This window comes from Chiroxiphia lanceolata, chromosome 5, assembly GCF_009829145.1.
Source record: "Chiroxiphia lanceolata isolate bChiLan1 chromosome 5, bChiLan1.pri, whole genome shotgun sequence".
In the NCBI taxonomy this organism is placed as follows: domain Eukaryota; kingdom Metazoa; phylum Chordata; class Aves; order Passeriformes; family Pipridae; genus Chiroxiphia; species Chiroxiphia lanceolata.
Genome location: NC_045641.1, coordinates 1,096,261 through 1,121,250, shown reverse-complemented (window position 1 = coordinate 1,121,250; position 24,990 = coordinate 1,096,261). Strand labels below are relative to the sequence as shown.

At 50.8% G+C, this 24,990-nt stretch overlaps 1 protein-coding gene across 1 annotated transcript; it reads left to right on the top strand.

Annotated features, from left to right (window-relative positions):
• Positions 1-219: 219 nt before the first annotated feature.
• Positions 220-24,654, top strand: ZC3HC1 (zinc finger C3HC-type containing 1). Its single transcript, XM_032687318.1, is given in 16 exon segments — positions 220-353; positions 3,860-3,973; positions 7,084-7,133; positions 7,136-7,180; positions 7,183-7,234; positions 11,386-11,468; positions 13,850-13,977; positions 16,908-17,068; positions 19,537-19,667; positions 19,670-19,728; positions 19,731-19,745; positions 20,704-20,743; positions 20,863-21,029; positions 21,138-21,169; positions 21,171-21,342; positions 24,237-24,654. Coding segments are annotated over 16 exon segments (1,452 nt in total). The 3' UTR covers positions 24,306-24,654.
• Positions 24,655-24,990: the final 336 nt, after the last annotated feature.

The following is a 24,990-nucleotide window of genomic DNA, read 5'->3' as shown; positions in this document are numbered from 1 at the left end:
TTGCGGGGACACTCACAGGGGGGCTCTCGGGGACATTCCGGGGGTGGCATCACCCCCAGAGCGCCCAGAGGGTCCCCGAGGCGATTGTCGCATGGGGGGAGCGGAGTATGAGCGGCTCGGCGGCGCGGGCGGAACGTTGTTGGCGCGGGGCGGAACGTTGTTGCGGGGCCGCGTTTTCCCCGGCCGGGGCCGGCGGGAGGAGGGGCGGAGCCGACCAAGATGGCGGCGCCCAGCGCCGGGCGCGGCGGGGCGGTCCCGGGGGGGAGTCCCCGAGGGGGGGTCCCGGTGACCCCCCGGCATATCAGGGACCTCATCGACCGCGGCATCGCCGCCGGAGGCACCGGGAACGGCGGGTGAGCGGCCGCGGGGGGCGCGGGGAAGGGCTGGGGCCGGCGGTGGGCAGGGGGGGAGCTGGGAAGGGGGGCGGGAAGGCCCGGCCGGGTGGTGCCGGAGGGTGAGCGGGACCCCTCGCTGGGGGGTCCTGGGGGAGAATTGGTGGGTGCCCTGGGACCCTCAGTGAGGGGCGGGGGGGAGGACCCTGAGGGGGGTTGGGGGTTTTTCGGGGTTTTTGGGAGTCCGGGCGAGGTTTGGGGGTCGGGAGGGGAGATATTGAGGACCCCTGAGGGGGTTCGGGTCCTGTGGGGAATCGGGGGCCCTTGACTCTTTGGGTGTTTTTTTTGGGGTTCTGGGGGGGAGTTTGGGACTCTTGGAATGGGTTTGGGGGACCCCTTGGTGGTTTTGGGGGTTTCTGGAAGGGGGGATTGGGGTCTCCCAGAGGGGTTTCAGGACCTTGGTTTTCTTCGGGGTTCGGGGAGGATTTTGGGGATCCTGGAGGGGTTTGGGGTCTCTCAGAGCGTTTTGGGGACCCTTGGTTTTCTTTGGGGTTCTGGAGGGGACTGGGGACCCTTGGAGTGAGTTTGGGGACCCCTTGGTGGTTTTGGGGGTCCTGGAAAGGGGGGTTGGGGTTGCCCAGAGGAATTTGGGGACCTCTTGGTTTTCTTGGGGGTTCGGGGGGGGGGAGCTGGGGACTCTTGGAGTGGGTTTGGGGACACTTTGGTGGTTTTGGGGGTTCCTGGGAGGGGGTTTGGGGTCTCCCAGAGGGTTTGGGACCCCTTGGTTTTCTTGGGGGTCCTGGGAGGGGGAATTGGGTGAGGGTGGAAAGAAACTGGGAGCGACTGGGAATCGTTCTGGGGGAGGATCCCGGGAAAAGAGGGAGGTGGGTTGGGATGGGGGGGACTGGGAATAATGGGGGGGACTGGGAGGGGGCTTTTGTGGGGGTAAGGGATGCTAGGGGGGCATGGAATACTGGGGGCACTGGGAAAACAGCACTGGGTGGGGTTTAAGGGTGCTGGGGGGGCACTGGGGGAATACTGGGAGGGCTGAGCGGTGCAGGGAGGCAGCGATGGGAACTGGGATAATGGGGGGAAACTGGAGTGCACTGGGAGGACACTGGGGGGAAACTGGTGTGCACTGGGGGGAACTGGGAGGCACTGGGGGACACTGGAGGAACTGGGAGCAACTGGGGGACACTAAGGCAGTACCTGGTGTGCACTGGGAGCAGTGGGGGGCACTGGGAGGAACTGGGGAACACTGGTGGGCACTGGGGGGGAACTGATGGGCACTGAGGAGCACTGAGGAGCAATGGTGGGGCACTGGAAGCAATGGGGTCATGGGAGCAGCTGAGGAGCACTGGGAGGCACTGGGGAGTACTGGGAGCAACTGGGGGACACTGAGGCAGTACTGGTGGCACTGGGAGCAACTGGGGAGTACTGGGAGGCACTAGGGGAGCACTGAGAGCAGCTGGGAGGCACTGGGAGCAACTGGTGTGTACTGAGAGGGACTGGTGTGCACTGGGGGCACTGGGGAACGTTGGGAGGCACTGGGGGGCACTGGACAGACTGGTGTGTACTGGGAGAACTGGCAGGCATGAGGGAGACACTGGTGTGCACTGGGAGGCACTGGGGGGCACTGTTTTGGACTGGGTGGCACTGGGAGGCACTGGAGGCACTGGGAGGCACTGGGGGCAGTACTGGGGAGTAACTGGGGAGCGTGGGAGCAACTGGGGGACACTGAGGCAGTACTGGTCTGCACTGGGAGCCGTGACTGGTGTGTACTGGGAGCACTGGGAGGCACGAGGGAGGCGTTGATCTGTACTGGGGGCACTGGGAGGCACGAGGGGACAACTGGTGTGTACTGGGAGGCACGAGGGAGCACTGGGGGGAACTGGGAGGCACTGGGGGGCACTGGGGGACAGCAGGAGGAACTGGGGAACACTGTGATGAACTGGGAAACTGGGGAGCACTGGGAGGCACTGGGGGAATTTGGGGGGCACTGGGGGACAACGGGAGGAAACTGGGAGGCACTGGGAAGCAACTGGGGAGCACTGGGAGCAACTGGGGGACACTGAGGCAGTACTGGTGTGCCCTGGGAGCAACTGGTGTGTACTGGGAGCACTGGCAGGCACAAGGGAGACACTGGTGTGCCCTGGGGAACATGGGGGGGGAACTGGTGAACACTGGGAGGCACTGGGGAGCACTGGGAGCAACTGGACAGACTGGGTGTGTACTGGGAGCACTGGGAGGCACATGGGAGGCACTGGGAGCACTGGGGGGCAGTGGGAGGAACTGGGGAACGCTGGGAGGGCACTGGTGTGCGCTGGGGGACACTGGGGGAAACTGATGTGCACTGGGGAGCCCTGGGATGCACTGGGGAGCACTGGGGGGGCACTGGGAGCAACTGGGGGGGCACTGGGAGCAACTGGGGGGGGCACTGGGAGCAACTGGGGGGGGCACTGGGAGCAACTGGGGGGGGCACTGGGAGCAACTGGGGGGGCACTGGGAGCAATGGGGGGGGCACTGGAGCAACTGGGGGGGGCACTGGGAGCAACTGGGGAGCACTGGGACCAACTGGGGGGGCACTGGGAGCAACTGGGGGGCATTGAGGCAATACTGGTGTGCACTAGAAGCAACTGGGGAGTACTGGGAGCAACTGGGAGACACTAGGGGATACTGGGGACACTGGGGGATACTGGGAGGCACTGGGGGATACTGGAAAATGTTGGGAGGCACTGGGAGACACTGGGAGGTAGTACGTGGTGTGCACTGGGAGGCAGTGGGAGGAACTGGGGAACACTGGGGGGAGCTGGGCAGACTGGGAGGCACTGGGAGACACTGGGAGATACTGGGAGACACTGGGAGATACTGGGAGGCACTGGGAGACACTGGGAGGTGGTACTGTGTGCACTGGGAGGAACTGGTGGGCTCTGGGAGCACTGGGAATACTGGGGAGCCCTGGGGCAGCACTGGTGTGCACCTGGGAGGAACTGGGGGACACTGGAGGCATTGGGAATACTGGGGGGCACTGGTGGGCTTGGGAGCATTGGGAATACTGGGGGGGCACTGGGAATACTGGGGGGCACTGGGGGCGGAGCCTCGGGGTGTCTCATTCCCCCTTTTCCAACTATCCCTGATTTTTTTTCCCTCGGAAACGAGTTGGGAACGAGAGGCCGAAGGGCAGCCCTTGGAATTCCAGCCTGGGCCCCACATTCCAGCCCCGGGTTTGGGATGTTTGGGATCCCTCCCTGGCTCCAGAGATTGTTCCTCAACCTGCCCTCGCCGAGCTGGGAGAACAAATCCCTGTTTTCCCTCCTTTTCCCGTCAAATTCCAGCCGGGAACGTCCAACCCCGCCCTTGGATTCGTGTCCTTTAATTGGTCCCGTTATTAATTAACGGAAACTCGGGAATTGGGAGCTCCTGTCGGGATAACCCCGAGGGATGAGGGGTGGGGAATTCCTTGGGTTGTAAATCCCGTTGATTAAGGATTTTTTTTCCCGGGATTTTCCCTGTTTTTCCCCCTTCAGGAAGGACGCGGCCGAGCTGTCGGAATCGGCCAACGGCTCTTCCCAGATGGAGGAGAATTCCTTGGAATCTGCCAGCAGGGAAGCCTATTTCAGCAGGGTGGAAACCTTCACCATATCCTTTGGGATGCTCCCCCTTTGGAATCCTGGAATAGCCTCATTCCCCACAGGGATCCCCCTGGCCCCGCCCGGGCCATCCCAAAATCCCTTGGGAACGATCCCAAACATTCCTGGAGCTCCCGGGGTCGTGACCATTCCCTGGGGATGTTCCTGTTTTCTGGGGGAAAGGCCTTTCCCTAAAATCCAACCCAAACCCCCCTGGAACAGCTCCAGGATTTCTGGGATCTCATTTTTCCCATCATATTCCCTATTTCCCACCATTCCCTATTTTCCCCCCCATTATTCTCTATTTTATCCCACCATTATTCTCCATTTTTCCCACTATTTTCCCCTCCATTATTCCCTATTTTATCCCACCATTATTCCCTAATTTTTCCCACCCTTACTCCCTATTTCCCACCATTCCCTATTTTTTACCTATTATTCCCTATTTTCCCCACCATTCCCTAATTTTCCCACCATTATTCCATATTTTATCCCACCATTATTCTCTATTTTATCCGACTATTATTCCCTATTTTCCACCATTCCCTATTTTATCCCATTATTCCCTATTTTTCCACCATTCCCTTTTTCCCACCATTATTCCTTATTTTTTAACCAATATTCCCTAATTTCCCCACCATTCCCTATTTTTTACTCATTATTCCCTATTTTTCCCACCATTTTTCCCTATTTTCCCCCATTCCTTAATTTCCCCCCATTATTCCCTATTTATCCCACCATTCTTCCCTATTTTCCCCCACTCCCTTTTTCCCCCCATTCCCTATTTTTCCCCTCATTATTCCCTATTTTTTCCCACCATTCCCTATTTTTCCCCCATTATCCCTGTTTTTTTCCCCTTATTCCCTAATTTTTCCATTGCTCCCTATTTTATCCCACCATTATTCCGTATTTTTTCCCCCATTATTTCCTACTTTCCCCCCCATTATTCCCTATTTTTCCACCATTCCCTATTTTCCCACCATTATTCCCTGTTTTTTACCTATTATTCCCTAATTTTTCCATTACTCCTTATTTTATCCCACCATTATTCTGTATTTTATCCCACTTTATTCCCTATTTTTTCAACCATTTTCCCCATTTATCCACCATTATTCCCTATTTTATCCCACCATTATTCCCTAATTTTCCCACGATTATTCCCTATTTTTCCCACCATTTTTCCCACCATTATTCCCCGTTTTCCCGCCATTATTCCCTATTTTATCCCACCATTATTCCCAATTTATCCACCATTATTCCCTATTTTTACCCATTATTCCTATTTTCCCACCATTCCCTATTTTTCCCACCATTACTCCCCATTTTCCCACCATTTTTCCCACTTTTTTTCCCACCATTTTCCCACCTTTTTTCCCCACCTTTTTCCCACCATTTTTCCCTGTTTTTTCAACCGTTATTCCCTAATTTCGCCACCATTATTCCCCGTTTCCCACCACTCACTTTTTTCCCCCCATTATTCCCTATTTTTACCACCCTTATTCCCTATTTTATCCCACCTTTATTCCCTACTTTTTCAACCATTTTTCCCTATTTATCCACCTTATTCCCTATTTTTTCCCACCATTACTCCCTATTTTTCCCACCATTTTCCCCCCATTATTCCCTAATTTTCCCACCATTATTCCCTAATTTTCCCACAATTTTTCCCACCCTTATTCCCCATTTTCCCACCATTATTCCCTATTTTCCCACCATTATTCCCTATTTTTCCCACCATTATTCCCCATTTTCCCCCCATTATTCCCTATTTATCCACCATTATTCCCTATTTTTTCCCACCATTATTCCCCAATTTTCCCACCATTTTTCCCACCATTACTCCCTATTTCTCCCACCATTTTTCCCCCCATTATTCCCTAATTTTCCCACCACCACTCCCTATTTTTCCCACCATTTTCCACCCTTATTCCCATTTTCCCACCATTATTCCCTAATTTTCTCGCCATTCTCTATTTTTTCCCACATTATTCCCCATTTTCCCCCCATTATTCCCTATTTATCCACCATTATTCCCTATTTTTTCCCACCATTATTCCCCAATTTTCCCACCATTTTTCCCACCATTACTCCCTATTTTTCCCACCATTTTCCCCCCATTATTCCCTAATTTTCCCACCATTATTCCCTAATTTTCCCTATTTTTCCCACCCTTATTCCCCATTTTCCCACCATTATTCCCTATTTTCCCACCATTCCCTATTTTCCCCCCATTATTCCCCATTTTCCCCCCATTATTCCCTATTTATCCCATTATTCCCTATTTTTTCCCACCATTATTCCCCAATTTTCCCACCATTTTTCCCACCATTACTCCCTATTTCTCCCACCATTTTTCCCCCCATTATTCCCTAATTTTCCCACCACCACTCCCTATTTTCCCACCATTTTTCCACCATTATTCCCACCATTTTCCCACCATTATTCCCTAATTTTCTCGCCATTCTCTATTTTTTCCCAACATTATTCCCCATTTTCCCCCCATTATTCCCTATTTATCCACCATTATTCCCTATTTTATCCCCCATTTTTCCCCAATTTTCCCACCATTTTCCCACAATTTTCCCCCCTTTTTTTCCCACCATTTTCCCACCGTTATTCCCTAATTTTCCCACCATTACTCCCAAATTTTCCCACCATTTTTCCCACCCTTATTCCCTAATTTTCCCACCCTTATTCCCTATTTTTCCCACCATTATTCCCCATTTTCCCACATTATTCCGTATTTTATCCCACCATTATTCCCTATTTTCCCACCATTCCCTATTTTTCCCACCATTACTCCCTATTATTCCCACCATTTTTCCCACCATTACTCCCTATTTTTCCCACCCTTATTCCCCATTTTCCCACCATTATTCCCTATTTTATCCCACTATTACTCCCCAATTTTCCCACCATTTTCCCACCATTTTTCCCTATTCTTTCCCATCATTTTTCCCCATTTATCCACCATTATTCCCTATTTTATCCACCATTACTCCCTATTTTTCCCACCATTTTTCCCCCCATTATTCCCAATATTCCCACCATCCCTCCCTATTTTTCCCACCATTTTCCCCCCGCAATTCCCAATTTTTCCCACCATTCCTTGACTCCCTCACCCCCTGGTGGGCGGGCAAGCCGGCGGCCCTTTCCCCCCTGGAATGTGCCCGCTGGGCTGGAAAAACGTGGAATGTGACCTCCTGAGGTGCTCCAGCTGCCGGCCCTGCTCTGCGCCCGCCTCCAGCTCTCCCTGGATCTCGGCACCTGTGCGTGGAATCCCGGGAAAAGCCGGGATTCGGGAACAATCCGGCCCCTCCCTTCCCCTCGGATCCCTTTCCGGTGGCGGAGCCACCGGAAAGGGATCCCGAGGGGAAGGGAGGGGCCTGGGGAGGGTGGGGATTAATTGGTTTCATTGTTAATTAACGAACAGAAACTTGGGAATTGGGAGTTTGGCGGGAGAATCCTCAGGGATGAGGGGAGGGAGGAATTCCCGCTGGGGGGAGGTTGCGGGATCGCGGAGGGATCTTTGGAAGGGGTGGGAGATTGGAGCTCGTCCCTTTGTCCAAGGGATGGGAGTTCCAGGAATGGTGATTCCAGGAATGGTGATTCCAGGGAATGATGGTTCTTAGGATCATCCAGTCCCACATCTTTGTCCAGGGAATGATGATTCCAGGGAATGATGATTCCAGGGAATGATGGTCCTTAAAACTCATCCAGTTCCACTCCTTTGTAAAGGGAATGATTCCAGGAATGATGATTCCGGGAAAGATTATTCCAGGGAAAGATGGTCTTTGAACCTCATCCAGTTCCCCCTCTTTGTCCAGGGAATGATGATTCCAAGGGATGATGATTCCAAGGAATGGTGATTCCAAGGAATGCTGGTCCTTAAAGTTCATCCAGTGCCACCCCTTTGTCCAGGGAATGATGATTCCAAAGAATGATGATTCCAAGGAATGCTGGTCCTTAAAGCTCATCCAGTTCCACACTCTTGTCCAGGGAATGAGAGTTCCAGGGAATGATGATTCCAAGGAATGATGATTCCAGGGAATGCTGGTCCTATTCCACTCTCTTGTCCAGGGAATGGTGGTTCCAGGGAATGATGATTCCAAGGAATGATGATTCCAGGGAATGCTGGTCCTTAAGCTCATCCAGTTCCACCCCTTTGTCCAGGGAATGATGATTCCAAGGAATGATGATTCCAGGGATGATTTTTTCTTAAAGCTCATCCAGTGCCATCCCTTTGTCCAGGGAATGAGAGTTCCAGGAATGATGATTCCAAGGAATGATGATTCCAGGGAATGCTGGTCCTATTCCACTCTCTTGTCCAGGGAATGGTGGTTCCAGGGAATGATGATTCCAAGGAATGATCATTCCAGGAAAGATGGTCCTTAGAGCCATCCAGTTCCACCCCTTGTCCAGGGAATGATGATTCCAGGGAATGATGATTCCAGGGAATGATAGATAATTCCAGGGAATGCTGGTCCTTAAAGCTCATCCAAGTCCACATTTTTTGCCCAGGGAATGATGATTCCAGGGAATGATGATTCCAAGGAATGCTGGTCTTTAAAGCTCATCCAATTCCACACCCTTGTCCAGGGAATGAGAGTTCCAGGGAATGATGATTCCAGGGAATGCTGGATCTCAAAGCTTGTCCTATTCCACCCTCTTGTTCCTGGGAATGGTGGTTCCTGGGAATGGTGGTTCCAGGGAATGGTGGTTCCAGGGAATGGTGGTTCCCGGGAATGCTGGTCCTTCAATCCCATGGTTTCCCACCCCTTCCTGGGCCTGGACACCTCCCGCTCTCCCGGATTGCTCCAAGCCCCGTCCAGCCTGGATCACTCCCGCTCTCCCAGGATCAGTTATTCCAGTGCCTGGAATTCCAGACTCCCCAGACCCTCAATCCTACGGAAGGGATGATCCCAAACCATCCCTTGGAAGCAATCCTGGTGAAGGAACGTGGAGCCTGGCGCAGCTCGGAGCCGTTCCCGTGCGGAATTCCGGCCGCATCCCGTGTGGAATTCTGTGCCAGGCCCATCCCAGCATCCCAGGGAGCAGAGCTCAGCACTCCCGCTCCAGTTCCCTCCCCGGGAAGCTCCGGAGGTGCCCCGGAGCCTCCTCCCTTCCAGCCAATCCCGAGCCCTTCCGGCTCTTCCCGAGGTTTTTCCGCCTTTGTTCCCGTCCGGATGCGCTTCAGGAACATCCTGGTTTTTTTTAAACCTCCTTTCCCAAGAATTCCTGGATCTGCTGCCTGATCCCAACACCCTTTTCCAAGGGGAGTCACCAAATGAGGGCCTTTAATTTATTACATTAATTAAGTAAGTAAGAATATATTTAATTACTGATTAATTTAATTATTTGATTAATTTGACTAATAATTAATAAACTATCAAATAATACAATTATAAATTATATAATTATAATTATAATGATAATAATTTACAATATTTAATCACCAATTAATAATTAAAATATAATAGTTAAATATTATATTTTATCTTTTTCATTTTATCTTTTAAGGTTTTTAAATTAATTATAATAAATTATTAATTGACCCAATTAACTTATTTTTTCATTAAATTACTGTTATGATAGTTAAATAATTATATATTATATATAATTTATGTTATAAATTAATATTATATCTGTATATTATATATACTTATTTATAAATATATATATTTATATATGAATATATATATTTAAATATATAAAAATAAGTAAATATATAATATATAACATGTAATATAACTATTATCTATATTAATACTAATTTATAAATTAAATCAATTCATTTAATTCTATTAAATCAATATGATAATAATTAATAGTTATATATTTATTATAGTTGTGTTATAAATTAATATTATATCCCTATACATATATAATTTAATATATAACATGGAATATTATTATATAATATTATAGTAAATTATAAATTAAATCAATTTATTTAATTTCTATTACTTATATCATATTAAATATTATCTAATTATACATAACTGATATTATAAATTATACTATACCCTTCACAATATATAATATTAAATATATAACATATAATATTATATTTATTATATTATGTTATATTATTATATTATATTAATAATACATTATAAATCAATAACTTAATTTCTATAAATTAATATTATAATAATTAATTATCTATGTTATACATACTGATATTAAATTAATATTATACCCCTACACAATATATATTAATATATAACATGTAATATTATATTATATATTATTATATATTATTACATTATGTAATATAATATATCATAGTACTACATATAACATATATAATATTTATTATATTATTAATTTTATATATATACTATATAATTGTATATTAAATATTATTATTTATATTTATATATTTTATATAGTAGTTAATATTATTAATTTATATTATATGTTAATTTACTTGATTGATTTATTAAATTAATCAATAATTTGATTGAATTAAATCCTAATTAAATACGTAAATAATAAATTAAAAATAAGGTAATAAAATAAAATAATAATAAACATTTAATATGCATTAGTCAATTAATTAAATTAAATCAATAATTTAATCAATAAGCTCCTTATTACCCCCCCAAAAACCATTATTGCCTATTTTTTTACCCATTATTCCCTAATTTATCCACCATTACTTCCTATTTTATCCCCTTATCCCTATTTTCCCACCATTTCCTATTTTTCCTCCTTATTCCCTGTTTTTACCCATTATCCCTAATTTTTCCATGACTCCCTATTTTATCCCACCGTTATTCCCCCTACTTTAGCCCACCTTTATTCCCGATTTTTCAAACCATTTTCCCTGTTTATCCCCATTATTCCCTATTTTCCCTTCCCGATTTTTCCCCGGCTGCAATTCCTGCTCCCATCCCCTGGAATTCCCTGCTCCCATCCCCTGGAATTCCCTGCTCCCCTCCCCTGAATTCCCTGCTCCTGCTGCCTGAGCCTTTCCCTGCGGCTCATCCAGGATCAACATTCCCAGATTCTCCCTTCCAAATAAACCTTGGCCTGGTCATTCCTGAGGAATCGTCACACCGGGAGCGGAAACCCCGGAATAACCGAGCTTGGGAAAAAGAGATTTAAAAGGGAATTATGGTTCTGAGAGGCGGGAATAATTAAATTACGGATCCGGGGTTTTTTTGGGAAGTTGGATTTCCAGCCCTGGCTCTGGGATCCGGTGGGATCGGGCGGGATCCGCAGAATTCCAGATGGAAAGCTCAGGAGTCGTTTGTCTCCCGTGCCTGGGATGGGGCGGGAATTCAGGCCGGGAGGGGGGTGTGGAATTCCAGGGAATTTCGGGCAGCTGTTGGTGGGGAGGAGGGCGGGAATGCCTGGGAATGCTGGGAATGGCTGGGAATGGCCGTGGGCCGGGATCTCCGTGTTTTTTTCCGCAGACCGGAGCGCTGTGCGGAGCTGAGGAGATCCCTGAGCTCGGCCCACTAGAGGTTCTGCTTCTGGCCAGACAGCCCCTGCCCAGGTGGGATCCCACTGAGCCACACCTATTCCCTGTTTTCCCCACCTTTATATTCCCTATTTTCCCACTATTCCCTATTTTTTCCCACCCTTTCTCCTCTTTTTTCCACCCTTATTCCCTATTTTTCCCACAATTCCCTATTTTTCAACCATTATTCCCTAATTTCACCACCATTAGTTCCCCAGTTTTCCCCACCTTTTTCCCACCATTGTTCCCTATTTTTCCCCCCATTATTCCTATTTTTTTACCCACATTTCCTAATTTTCCCATCATCTCTCCTTTTTCCCCCCATTATTCCCTATGTCCCACCAATCACTATTTTTCTCCCATATTCCCCCATTTCCCACCATTATTCCCGATTTTTCCCCACCATATTTCCTAATTTTTCCACCCTTACTCCCCTATTTATCCACCATTATTCCCTATTTTCCCACCATTCTCTACTTTTTCTCCCACCCTTATTTCCCCTATTTTTTCCCACATTCCTATTTTTTCAACCATTATCCCTAATTTCACACCATTATTCCCAGTTTCCCCACCATTTTTCCCACCATTGTTCCCTATTTTTCCCCACCATTATCCCTATTTTTTACCCACTATTTCCTAATTTTCCCATCATTCCCTCCTTTTTCCCACCCTTATTCCCTATTTTCCCACCAATCACTATTTTCTCCCCCTTATTCCCCTTCCCACCATTATTCCCATTTTTCCCACCATTATTCCCTATTTTCCCCCTACCTCCCTATTTATCCACCATATTCCCTATTTTCCCACCATTATTCCCTATTTTCCCACCATTATTCCCTATTTTCCCACCCTTATTCCCTGTTTTTTCAACCGTTACTCCCTAATTTCACCACCACCATTATCCCCAATTTTCCTCCACATTTCCCTACCATTATTCCCTATTTTCCCACCATCCCTATTTTCCCACCATTGTTCCCTATTTTTTACTCATTATCCCACCATTATTCCCTAGTTTTATCCCATCATTGTTCCCTATTTTTCCCACCGTTGTTCCCTATTTTTTACCCCTTATTCCCTACTTTTTCCCACCATTATTCCCTAATTTTCCCATCATTATTCCCTATTTTTTCCCTACCATTATTCCCTAATTTTTCCCCTGGATCATGAATGCTTTGGTGGAATGGGGCTCAACTCCATCCTGTTCCCAAAACCCCTGGAATGGGATCATGGAATGCTTTGGTGGGAATGGGGATCGGCTCCATCCCGTTCCCACCCCCAGGGCAGGGACACTTCCCGCTATCCCAGGGGGCTCCAAGCCCCATCCAGCACTTCCCGGGAAACCACAGCTTCCCTGGGAATCCATCCCAAACCCCATTTCCCAATCCCCTGTGATCCCAAATCCCATTTCCCAATCCCCTGAGAGATCCCAAATCCCATTTCCCAGAGTAGTCTGTGGGATCCCAAATCCCGTTTCCAGGGATCCCAATCCCATTTCCAAAATCCCTGTGGGATCCCAACCCCATTTCCCAAAGAAGTCTGTGGATCCCAAATCCCCTGAGGATCCCAAATCCCATTTCCAAAATCCCTATGGGATCCCCAATCCCATTTCCCAAGGCAGTCTGTGGGATCCCAAACCCCATTGCCCAAACCCCTGTGGGATCCCCAATCCCATTTCCCAGGATCCCAAATTCCCTGTGGATCCCAATCCCATTTCCCAAGTAGTCGGTGGATCCCAAATCCCATTTCCAAATCCCTGTGGATTCCAATCCCATTCCTACCCCTGTTAGATCCCATTGTCCCAAATCCCATTTCCCAATCCCTGTGGGATCCAATCCCATTTCCCAAATCTCCTGAGAGACCCAATCCCATTTCCCAGGGGAGCCTGTGGGATCCCAAACCCCATTTCTCAAGGGAGCCCATGGGATCCCAAATCCCATTTCCCAAATCCCTGTGGATCCCAAATCCCACTTCCCATATCCCCTGAGAGATCCCAATCACATTTCCCAAAGTAATCGGTGGATCCCAAATCCCATTTCCCAACCCCATTTCCCAAATCTCCCGTGGGATCCCAAATCCCATTTCCCAAGGGAGCCCATGGATCCCAAATCCCCTGAGAGATCCCAAATCCCATTTCCCAAATCCCATTTCCCAAACTCCATTTCCCAAACCCCCTGAGAGATCCCAAACCCCGTTTCCCAAGGGAGCCCATGGGATCCCAAATCCCATTCCCCATCCATCCCCCTCCCTCCCAGCCGGAATTCCTTCCCAACATCCCAATATCCTTCCCCCCTCCTCCGGCTCATTCCCTCTTTTCCTGGCCGGCTCCTCCCCCTTTCCCAGCGGGATGAGGCGGGTTGGGAATCAGCATTCCCAGCATTCCCGCTCAGCATTCCCACGTTTTTCCCCCTTCCTTCCAGAGCGCTTTGCCCTGCTCCTGGTGGACGAGCCCCGAGTGCTTCTCCAGGAATTCCTGGAGCGCTTCCAGAGCCTTTCCCGCCTGGAGCTGCAGCTTCCCTCGCTCCGGCCCGAGGACCTCGGGAACATGGTGCGTTCCCAAATCCCGGAGGGTCCCGGGAACGCCGGGAATCGGGAGCTCTCCGGGTCGGAGGGGGCCTCGGGATTCCCCTGGGATGTTCCCAGGGCTGCTTCCAACGGGGGGTTTAATGGGAATGTGGGGGAAAAAGGAGTGGGGAATAGATAGGTTGGGAAATGGGATTTGGGATCCCACGGGGATTTGGGAAATGGGATTTGGGATCCTACAGGGGATTTGGGAAATGGGATTTGGGATCCTACAGGGGATTGGGAAATGGGATTTGGGATCCCACAGGGGATTTGGGAAATGGGATTTGGGATCTCCCAGGGGATTTGGGATCCCATGGGCTCCCTTGGGAAATGGGATTTGGGAAATGGATTTGGTTGCACAGATTCTTTGGGAAATGGGATTTGGATCCCACAGGAGATTTGGGAAATAGGGTTTGGGATCCCACAGACTGCCTTGGGAAATGGGATTTGGGAAATGGGATTTGGGATCCCAGGGGATTTGGGAAACAGGATTTGGGATCTCACAGGGGATTTCGGAAATGAGATTTGGGAAATGGGATTTGGGATCCCACAGATTCTTTGGGAAATGGGATTTGGGATCCCACAGGGGATTTGGAAAATGGGATTTGGGATCCCACAGACTCCCTGGAAATGGGATTTGGGATCTCACAGGGTATTTGGGATCTCACAGGGGATTTGGGATCCCACAGACTGCCTTGGGAAATGGGATTTGGGATCCCACAGGGGATTTGGGAAATGAGATTTGGGAAATGGGATTTGGGATCTCTCAGGGATTTGGGAAATGGGATTTGGGATCTCTCAGGGGATTTGGGAAATGGGATTTGGGATCTCTCAGGGATTTGGGAAATGGGGTTTGGGATCCCACAGGGGATTTGGGAAATGGGATTTGGGATCTCTCAGGGGATTTGGGAATGGGGTTTGGGATCCCACAGGGGATTTGAGAAATGGGATTTGGGATCCCATAGGCTCCCTTGGGAAATGGGACTTGGGATCCCACAGGGATTTGGGAAATGGGATTTGGGGTTCTCAGGGAATTTGGGAAATGGGATTTGGGATCCCACAGGGATTTGGGAAATGGGATTTGGGATCCCACAGATTCTTTGGGAATGGGATTTGGGATCCCACAGATTCTTTGGGAAATGGGATTTGGGATCCCACAGGGGATTTGGGAAATGGGATTTGGGATCCCAGAGGGGATTTGGGAAATGGGATTTGGGATCTCCATGGGGATTTGGGATCCCATGGGCTCCCTTGGGAAACGGGATTTGGGATCCCACAGGGATTTGGGAAACAGGATTTGGGATCTCACAGACTCTTTGGGAAATGGGATTTGGGAAATGGGATTTGGGATCCCACAGATTCTTTGGAAAAGAGATTTGGGATCCCACGGGGGATTTGGGAAATGGGATTTGGGATCTCACATACTCTTTGGGAAATGGGGATTTGGGATCCCACAGGGATTTGGGAAGTGGGATTTAGGAAATGGGGTTTGGGATCTCTCAGGGGATTTGGGCAATGGGATTTGGGATCCCACAGGCTCCCTTGGGAAATGGGATTTGGGAAATGGGATTTGGGATCCCACAGGGGATTTGGGAAATGGGATCCCACAGACTGGGAAATGGGATTTGGGATCCCACAGGGGATTTGAGATCCCATGGGCTCCCTTGGGAAATGGGATTGGGGATCCCACAGGGATTTGGGAAGTGGGATTTGGGATCTCACAGGGGATTTGGGAAATGGGATTTGGGATCCTATATCCTCCCTTGGGAAATGGAGCAAAGGCAATTCCAGAGGTGTGGAATTGCCTCCCTGGAGCAGCTCCTTGGACACTCTCCCAGCAGGAAACAGGCGGCTCTGGGAAGCCGGGAGGGATCCAGGGAATTCCTGATCCATTCAGGAGAAATCCCAGAGGGGTTTCAGGGTTCCTAAAAACCCCAAAACCCCGGCAGGGATGGGAACGGATCCACAAATCCCACAAATCCCAGGAGAGCAGGGACAGAAATCACGGGATGGGATCCAGAGGAGGAAGGAGCTGCTTTTCCCTGATAACCAGAGCAAAAATCCTGGAATGTGGATCCAGAGGGACATGGGGCAGGAGGAATCTGTTCCTTTTCCCTGATAACCAGAGCAGAAATCTTGGAATGGGAAGTCAGAGGGACACAAGGCAGGAAGGAATTGTTTCTTTTCCCTGTTAACCAGAGCAGAAGTCCTGGAATGTGGATCCAGAGGGATATAAAGCAGGAGGAAGCTGTCCTTTCCCCCTGTTAACCAGAGCAGAAATCATGGAATGGGGAGTCTGTTCCCTGATAACCAAAGCAGAAATCCTGGGATGGGCTCCAGAGGGATATAAAGCAGGAGGAAGGTGCTGCTTTTCCCTAATACCAGAGTAGAAATCATGGAATGGGGAGTCTTTTCCCTGTTAACCAGAGCAGAAATCATGGAATGGGAATCCAGAGGGACACAGGGTAGGAGGAAGGTGTTGCTTTTCCCTGTTAACCAGAGCAGAAATCATGGAATGGGGAGTCTTTTCCCTGTTAACCAGAGCAGAAATCATGGAATGTGGATCCAGGGGGACACAAGGCAGGAGGAAGCTGTTCCTTTTCCCTGTTAACCAGAGTAGAAATCATGGAATGGGGAGTCTTTTCCCTGTTAACCAGAGTAGAAATCATGGAATGAGGAGTCTTTTCCCTGTTAACCAAAGCAGAAATCATGGAATGGGGAGTCTGGTCCCTGTTAACCAGAACAGAAATCCTGGGATGGGCTCCAGAGGGACACAGGGCAGGAGGAATCCCATCCCTCTTCCCCGTTAAGCAGCACTGGGGGCGTGGAAGCTGCACTTCCAGGGATTGGGAAGGGGCTTTCCCTCCACTCCATGGGAGCAAATCCCTGGAATTCCCTCCGCCTGCTCCGCAGCCGCTGTCGGAGGAGCGGATCCGCCGCCTCCTGGAGCTCATCCAGGACGAGCTGGAATCCGGCCGGGAAGAGGAGAAGCCCCCCGGGAAGTTTTCCATGGAAAGCCCGCAGGGACACGCCGTGCCCGCCTCCATCCTGGCGCTCTGCGGCTGGAATTGCAGGTGGGTGGAGCCGCGGGAATCTGGGAATCCGGGAAACCCCGGGGACCCGGGATGTTCCTCCCGGGAATTGTTCGCTCCCTCCTTTCACCCTTTTCCCGTTTTCCCTCTTTTTTGCTCTGCTCTTGCTTCCCTTTTTTTTCACTCTGTTCCTGTTTCCTGCTCTGTTCTTGTGTTCCCTGTTTTTTGCTACATTCCTGCTTTCCTTATTTCCCTCTTTTCCCTGTTTTTCACTACACTCCTGCTTCCCTTATTTTCCTATTTCCACTATTTTCCCTCTTTTCCACTGTCTTCCCTCTTTTTCCCTATTTTTCCACTATTTTCCCACTTTCCCCTATTTTTTACTGTTCTCCTGCTTCCCTTATTTCTCCATTTTCCACTGTTCTTCCTTTTCCCTCTTTTTCACTGTTTTCCCTTTTTCCCTATTTTCCACTATTCTCCCTCTTTCCCCCTATTTTTCCCTCTGCTCTGCTTCCCTTATTTTCCTATTTCCACTATTTTCCTATTTTCCCTCTTTTTCACTGTTTTCCCTCTTTTTCCCTATTTTCCACTATTCTCCCTCTTTCCCCCTATTTTTCCCTCTGCTCCTGCTTCCCTTATTCCCCTATTTTCTTGTTTTCCCTCTTTTTCCCTACACTCCTACTTCCCTTAATCCACTATTTTCCATTTTCCCTATTTTCCCCTCTGCTCCTGCTTCCCTTATTCCACTCTTTTCCTGTTTTTCCCTCTGCTCCTGTTCCCTTATTTCCCTGTTTTCTTATTTTCACTATTTTTCACTATTTTCCTATTTTCCCTATTTTTCATTATGCTTCTGTTTCCCTTATTTCACCATTTTCCACTGTTTTCCCTCCTTTTCCCTCATTTCAATTTTCCTTTCTTTGCTATTTTTAGCTATTTTTCCCTGTTTTCCCTCTTTTTCACTAAGCTCCTGCTTCCCTTATTTCACTCTTTTCCTATTTTCCCCTTTTCCCTGTTTTCCCCCTTTTTCCCCTCTGCTCCTGCTTCCCTTGTTTCACTTTTTTCTTGTTTTCCCTGTTTTTTGCTACATTCCTTCTTCCCTATTTTCCCATGTTCCCTATTTTCACTACACTCCCACTTACCTTATTTAACTTTTTCCACTATTTTCCCTCTTTTTCACTCTTTCCCTCTGTTCCCGCTTCCCTTATTTCACTATTTTCCTGTTTTCCCTCCTTTTCTCCATTTCCCCTCTTATTCCCTGTTTTTCCCTCTGCTCCTGCTTCCCTTATTTCCCTGTTTTCCCTCTTTTCCCTCTGCTCCTGCTTCCCTTATCCCACTATTGTCCTATTTCCCTTTTTTCCCCTCTTTTCCTGTTTTCCCTCTTTTTCACTATTCTCCCTTATTTCACTGTTCTCCTATTTTCCCTCTTTTTCAGTTTTCCCTCTTTTTCCCTATGTTCCTGCTTCCCTGATTTTCTGTTTTCCTTATTTTCCCCTACATTGCCTGTCCTTTCACTATTTTCCTATTTTCCCCCTTTTTCATATTTTCCCTCTTTTCCACTGTGCTCCCGATTCCCTTATTTCACTATTCCCCTATTTCCCTTATTTCACTATTCCCACTATTTCCCTTATTCATTCCCACTATTTCCTTATTTCACTTCCACTATTCCCTTATTTCACTATTCCACTATTTCCCTTATTCACTATTCCCACTATTTCCCTTATTTCACTATTCCCACTATTTCCCTTATTTCACTATTCCCACTATTTCCCTTATTTCACTATTCCCACTATTTCCCTTATTTCACTATTCCCACTATTTCCCTTATTTCACTATTCCCACTATTTCCCTTATTTCACTATTCCCACTATTTCCCTTATTTCACTATTCCCACTATTTCCCTTGTTTCACTATTCCCACTATTTCCCTTATTTCACTATTCCCACTATTTCCCTTATTTCACTATTCCCACTATTTCCCTTGTTTCACTGTTCCCACTATTTCCTATTCCCACTATTCCCACTATTCCCACTATTCCCACTATTCCCACTATTCCCTATTTCCCTATTTTCACTATTCCCACTATTTTCCTTATTTCACTATTCCCACTATTTCCCTATTTCACTATTCCCACTACTTTCACTATTCCCACTATTTTCCTATTTCCCTATTTCCACTATTCCCACCATTTCCCTATTTTCCCTATTTCCACATTTCCCTCATTTTCCCCTCTGCCTCCTCCTCCCTTATCCACATTTCCCTGCTTTCCCTATTTTCCCGTTCTCCCGCTTCCCGACCAGGCCGAGCCCATCCAAATCCGCGCCACCCACGGCTTTCCATGGACATTTTTCCCTACTTTTCCATCCCTTCCCACCCCTCCTGCCTCTCCCCCATCCCTGGGAGTGTCCCTGGATGGGGCTTGGAGCGTCCCTGGGATAGCGGGAGGTTGGAATCCCCGGGGGTTGGTTGGAATCCCGCCCATTCCCTGCTTCCCATCCCGATCCCGGTATTCCCGCAGTTCCGGCGGTCCCCGACCTGCCGGTGATCTCCTGCTCCCGCTGCATGAGGAAGGTGGGGCTCTGGAGCTTCCACCAGCTGGAATCCTCCGCTCCAGAGCCGGATTCCTGCGGCTCCTCCGGCAGCCCGGCTTCCCGGCCGTGCCCACGTCCCCCCGCCGGATCGTCACCCGGAGCCAGGACACGATCCGGCCGGAGCCGAGCAGGTACAGCCGGAATGGGGGCACCCAGGGGCACATCCGTGTGTCCAACACCATCCATGGCTTCCCTCATCCATGGCCGGGAAGGGAATGCGGGTGGACAAGGATTGTTTGAGCGGGCAGGATTCCCCAAATCCCTTCATGTTGGTGGGAAAGGATCTCCCGAATTCCCTGGTTTTCCCCTACCCCCTTCAGGCTGCTCCATAATTCCCTGTTTTTCCTCCCAGACAGCAGGAGAAGAGCCATCCCATCCATGTCCCACCCTGGCGTTGGGATTCTCCCAGCTCCATGGACCTTGGGGAACAGGAGGTGTCCAGAGGATCTCCCTAATTCCTGTTTTCCCCCCTGACAGCAGGAGAAGAGCCCATCCCCATCCATGTCCCTCCCTGGGGGTTGGGATTCTCCCAACTCCATGGACTGTGAAGACTGGAGGTGTCCAGAGGATCTCCTAATTCCGTGTTTTTCCCCCTGGCAGCACAGGAAGAGCCCATCCCCATCCATATCCCACCCTGGGGTTGGGATTCTCCCAACTCCATGGACCTTGGGGAGCTGGAGGTGTCCAGAGGATCTCCCTAACTCCATCCCCATCCATCTCCCGCCCACATCCTGAGGTTGGGATTCTCCCAACTCCATGGACCAAGGGGCTGGAGGTGTCCAGAGGATCTCCATAATTCCCTATTTTCCCCACCCCTTCATGCTTCTCCCTAATTCCCTGTTTTTCCCACCTGGCAGCAGAAGAGCCCATCCCCATCCATCTCCCACCCTGAGGGTTGGGTTTCCCAACTCCATGGACTGTGGTGTCCAGAGCACCTCCCTAATTCCCTGTTTTTGACCCCTGACAGCAGGAGAAGAGCCCATCCCCATCCATGTCCCACCCTGGGGTTGGGATTTCCCAACCATGGACCATGGAGACCTGGAGGTGTCCAGAGGATCTCCCTAATTCCCTGTTTTTCCCCCCTGACAGCAGGAGAAGAGCCCATCCCCATCCATCTCCCACCCAAGGGGTTGGGATTCTCCCAACTCCATGGACTGTGGTCTCCAGAGGATCTCCCTAATTCCCTGTTTTCCCCCCTGGCAGCAGGAGAAGAGCCCATCCCATCCATCTCCCGCCCCACATCCCGAGGTTGGGATTCTCCCTGCTCCATGGACCGTGGGGAGCTGGAAGTGTCCAGCCCCTCCCTCCGGAGCCGCCCGGTGACGCGGAGCATGGGACAGGGGGACACCGTGGAAGTGCCATCCAGCCCCATCCGCAGGGCCAAGCGGGCACGGCTCTGCTCCTCCGGCGGCTCGGTGAGCACTGGGAATGCCGGGAATGCCGGGAATGCGTCCCTGATCCAGGGGTTTGGGCGCGGAGCGGGGATTTCACCCACCTTGTGTTCCTTCCTCTCTGGTTCCCAGGACGCTTCCCCGAGGAGCTTCTTCCACCCCAGCCCAGCACCGGGACTGGTGTCCCTGGGTGAGCTCCAGGGAGGGACAGGATTCCCTGGAGGATGTTGTATCCCACGGGGAGAAGGCCGGGAAGGCGGAGCCGGGCTGGAAATTGGTGCTGGACACCCTGCTGGGCACCCGGAGGGGCGACGCCGTGCCCGACACGGAGCCGGTGGTGAGCCTGGCATTCCCAGATCCATGTGGGCACAGTTTGGGATGGGTGGGCTTCCTTTGGGCCGGATCCAATCCTTGGGAGACAAGGATCAAACGTGTGTCTCCAGGGTCTCAGTTCCCAGCCCTTTCCCAGGATTCATCCATGACAATGTGTGTGCAGCTGGATCCCTGTGGGCAGGATTTGGGATGGATGGGCTTCCTTTGGGAACTCAATCCCAGCTGAGAGACAGGGACCAAACTCCCTCCGGAGTCTCAGCTTCCCTCTGGCAGCCCTTCCCAGGATTTATCCATGTTAATGTTGTGGAGCTGCTCAAGGGCTGGATCCCTGTGGGCAGAATTTGGGATGGATGGGTTCCTTTGGGAAGTCAATCCCAGCTGGGAGACAGGGAGCAAACTCCCTTCAGGGTCTCAGCTTCCCTCTGGCAGCCCCTCCCTGGGATTCATCCATGACAATGTTGTGTGTGGGGCTGGATCCCCGTGGGCACAATTTGGGATGGATGGGCTTCCTTTGGGCCGGATCCAATCCTTGGGAGACAAGGATCAAACGTGTGTCTCCAGGGTCTCAGTTCCCAGCCCCTTCCCAGGATTCATCCATCCAATGTTGTGTGTGCAGCTGGATCCCTCTGGCCACAATTTGGGATGGATGGGCTTCCTTTGGGCTGAATTCCAGCTGGGAGACAGGGACCAAACTCCCCTTGGAGTCTCAGCTTCTCTCTGGCAGCCCCTCCCTGGGATTCATCCATGACAATGTTGTGGAGCTGCTTGAGGGGTGGATCCTGTGGGCAGAATTAGGATGGTTGGGCTTCCTTTGGGCTGAATTCCAGCTGGGAGACAGGGACCAAACTCCCTTCAGAGTCTCAGCTTCCCACTGGCAGCCTCTTCCCAGGATTCATCCATGACAATGTTGTGTGTGGGGCTGGATCCCCGTGGGCACAATTTGGGGTGGATGGGCTTCCTTTGGGCTGAATTCCAGCTGGGAGACAGGGACCAAACATGTGTTTCCAGGGTCTCAGTTCCCAGCCCCTTCCCAGGATTCATTCATCCAATGTTGTGTGGGGCTGGATCCCTGTGGGCAGGATTTGGGATGGATGAGCTTCCTTTGGGAACTCAATCCTAGCCAGGAGACAGGGACCAAACTCCCTTCAGGGTCTCAGCTTCCCTCTGGCAGCCCTCCCTGGGATTCATCCATCCAATGTTGTCTGTGGAGCTGGATCCCTCTGGCCACAATTTGGGATGGATGGGCTTCCTTTGGGCTGAATTCCAGCTGGGAGACAAGGACCCAACGTGTGTCTCCAGGGTCTCAGTTCCCAGCCCTTTCCCAGGATTCATCCATCCAGTGTTGTGTGTGGGGCTGGATCCCTGTGGGCAGGATTTGGGATAGATGGGCTTCCTTTGGGAACTCAATCCCAGCTGAGAGACAGGGAGCAAACTCCCTTCGGAGTCTCAGCTTCCTCTGGCAGCCCCTTCCCAGGATTTATCCATGTTAATGTTGTGGAGCTGCTCAAGGGCTGGATCCCTGTGGGCAGAATTTGGGATGGATGGGTTTCCTTTGGGAAGTCAATCCCAGCTGGATGCCAAGGACCCAACTCCCTCCAGCTCCCCGCTGGCAGCCCCTCCCCAGGATCCATCCATCCATCCCGTGCCTCCTGCTATAAATAACAGCCTTTCCCAAGATCCACTTTCATTCCCTGTTCCCAGAGCTCTGCCCCCATCCCAATCCCTGGCTCCAGGCTTTCCCGGGTTTCCCAAGCCGGGGGAGCAGAGCTGAGGCCAAAACTCCTCTCCCAGTGGCTGCTCCTGCCTCCTTATCCACTGGGATTCCTCCTTCCATCCCCCTCCTGCTTTGCTGGGAACTGGGAGGAGCAGCAGGACAGTCCTGCTCCAGGATTTCTCTCGAGGCCCCTTCCCGCTCCCTGGAGCCCTTCCCGCTCCCTGGAGCCCCTTCCTGCTTCCTGGAGCCCCTTCCTGCTTCTTGGAGCCCCTTCCTGCTTCCTGGAGCCCCTTCTCCTTCCCGGAGCCCCTTCCTCCTTCCCAGAGCCCCTTCCTCCTTCCCAGAGCCCCTTCCTGCTTCCTGAAGCCCCTTCCCGCTCCCTGGAGCCCCTTCCCGCTCCCTGGAGCCCCTTCCCGCTTCCTGGAGCCTCTTCCCACTCCCTGGAGCCTCTTCCCACTCCCTGGAGCCCCTTCCTGCTTCCTGAAGTCTCTTCCTGCTTCCTGAAGTCCCTTCCCGCTTCCTGAAGTCCCTTCCGCTTCCTGAAGTCCCTTCCCGCTTCCTGAAGTCCCTTCCCGCTTCCTGAAGTCCCTTCCCGCTTCCTGGAGTCCCTTCCTCCTTCCTGAAGACCCTTCCCGCTTCCCGGAGTCCCTTCCTGCTTCCCGGAGTCCCTTCCCTCTTCGTGGAGTCCCTTCCCTCTTCATGGAGTCCCTCCCTTCGTGGAGTCCCTTCCCTCTTCGTGGAGTCCCTTCCTGCTTCCCGGAGTCCCTTCCCGCTCCCTGGAGCCCCTTCCCGCTCCCTGGAGCCCCTTCCCGCTTCCTGGAGCCCTTCCTCCTTCTTGAAGACCCCTCCCACTTCCTGGAGTCCCTTCCCGCTCCCTGGAGCCCCTTCCTGCTCCTGGGATCCTCTTCCTCCTCTCCCTGTTCCTGGCAGTTCCTCCTCCTTGGAAGCTTTTTCCTGCTTCTTCCTCTTTGTCCCCTTGGGGGTTTTTTTTTCCCTCCATCCAGTTGGGAATTTGGGATAACGAAGGAAAGGAACGAATTGGTGTCCGTGTGTGTCCGTTGGTATCCAAACTGGAGCCGGTTGGGATATTTGGGATGGATCTTTTCCTGCCTTTTCCCCTCGTGTCCCCTGCCGGGTCCTGCTCCTTCCTTGACTCCGGCTCTCGTTTGCTCCCGTTTTTCCAGAGCCTCTCGGAGAAGTCCTGCAAGGTGTTCCGCATTTTCCGGCAGTGGGAGAGCATGAACTCCTCCTGAATCCCTCCAGAATTCCTCCAGAACTCCTCCTGAATTCCTGAGCCTCTGGAAGCCAGCACACCCCAGGGGCTCCGTGGCTGGGAGACGGACCCTCTTCCCAGCTCCGTGCCTCGGGAAGGGGATCCCGAGGGAGCCATCCCGGGATCCCCCATCCCCGCCTGCCTTCCCCAGTTGCTGCTATCCCGCGGCTCCGGAGGCTCCGGGAGCCCCTCCAGGAGCCGGGATGTGCCGTTGGGATGAGTTGGGATGAGGAGGAGCCGCCGTTCCCGGCGGGGTGTCCGCGGGGTCCGGCCCTTCCCGCTGGAAGTGACTCCAGGTGGGAATAAACATTTCACTTTTTGGCATTGGATTTTCCCTCCCTCCTCCTCCCGTGGTGCTTTTTTTTTTTTCCCCCTGGGAGGGGTGGGATGAGCTCCAGGGCATGGAATGTGAGCCCTGTATTCCCTGGTTTTTGTGGGATCTGGGATGGGTGTCCCTCTGTCCCTCCCTGCGTTTCCCGCTCCTCATTCCATCGTCTTCCCTGCCTTTTCCCGGCCCCTGGGCCTGGAATCAGCTGCCCCTTTGGGATGATAAATCCCTGGGATTGGAGGGTGGGATGCAGCCAAAACCTTGGGAAGAGGAGGGTTAGGCCTTCCCGTGGCTTGGGGATCTCATGGAAAGGGGAAAAGAAGCCGAGAAGGGAGAC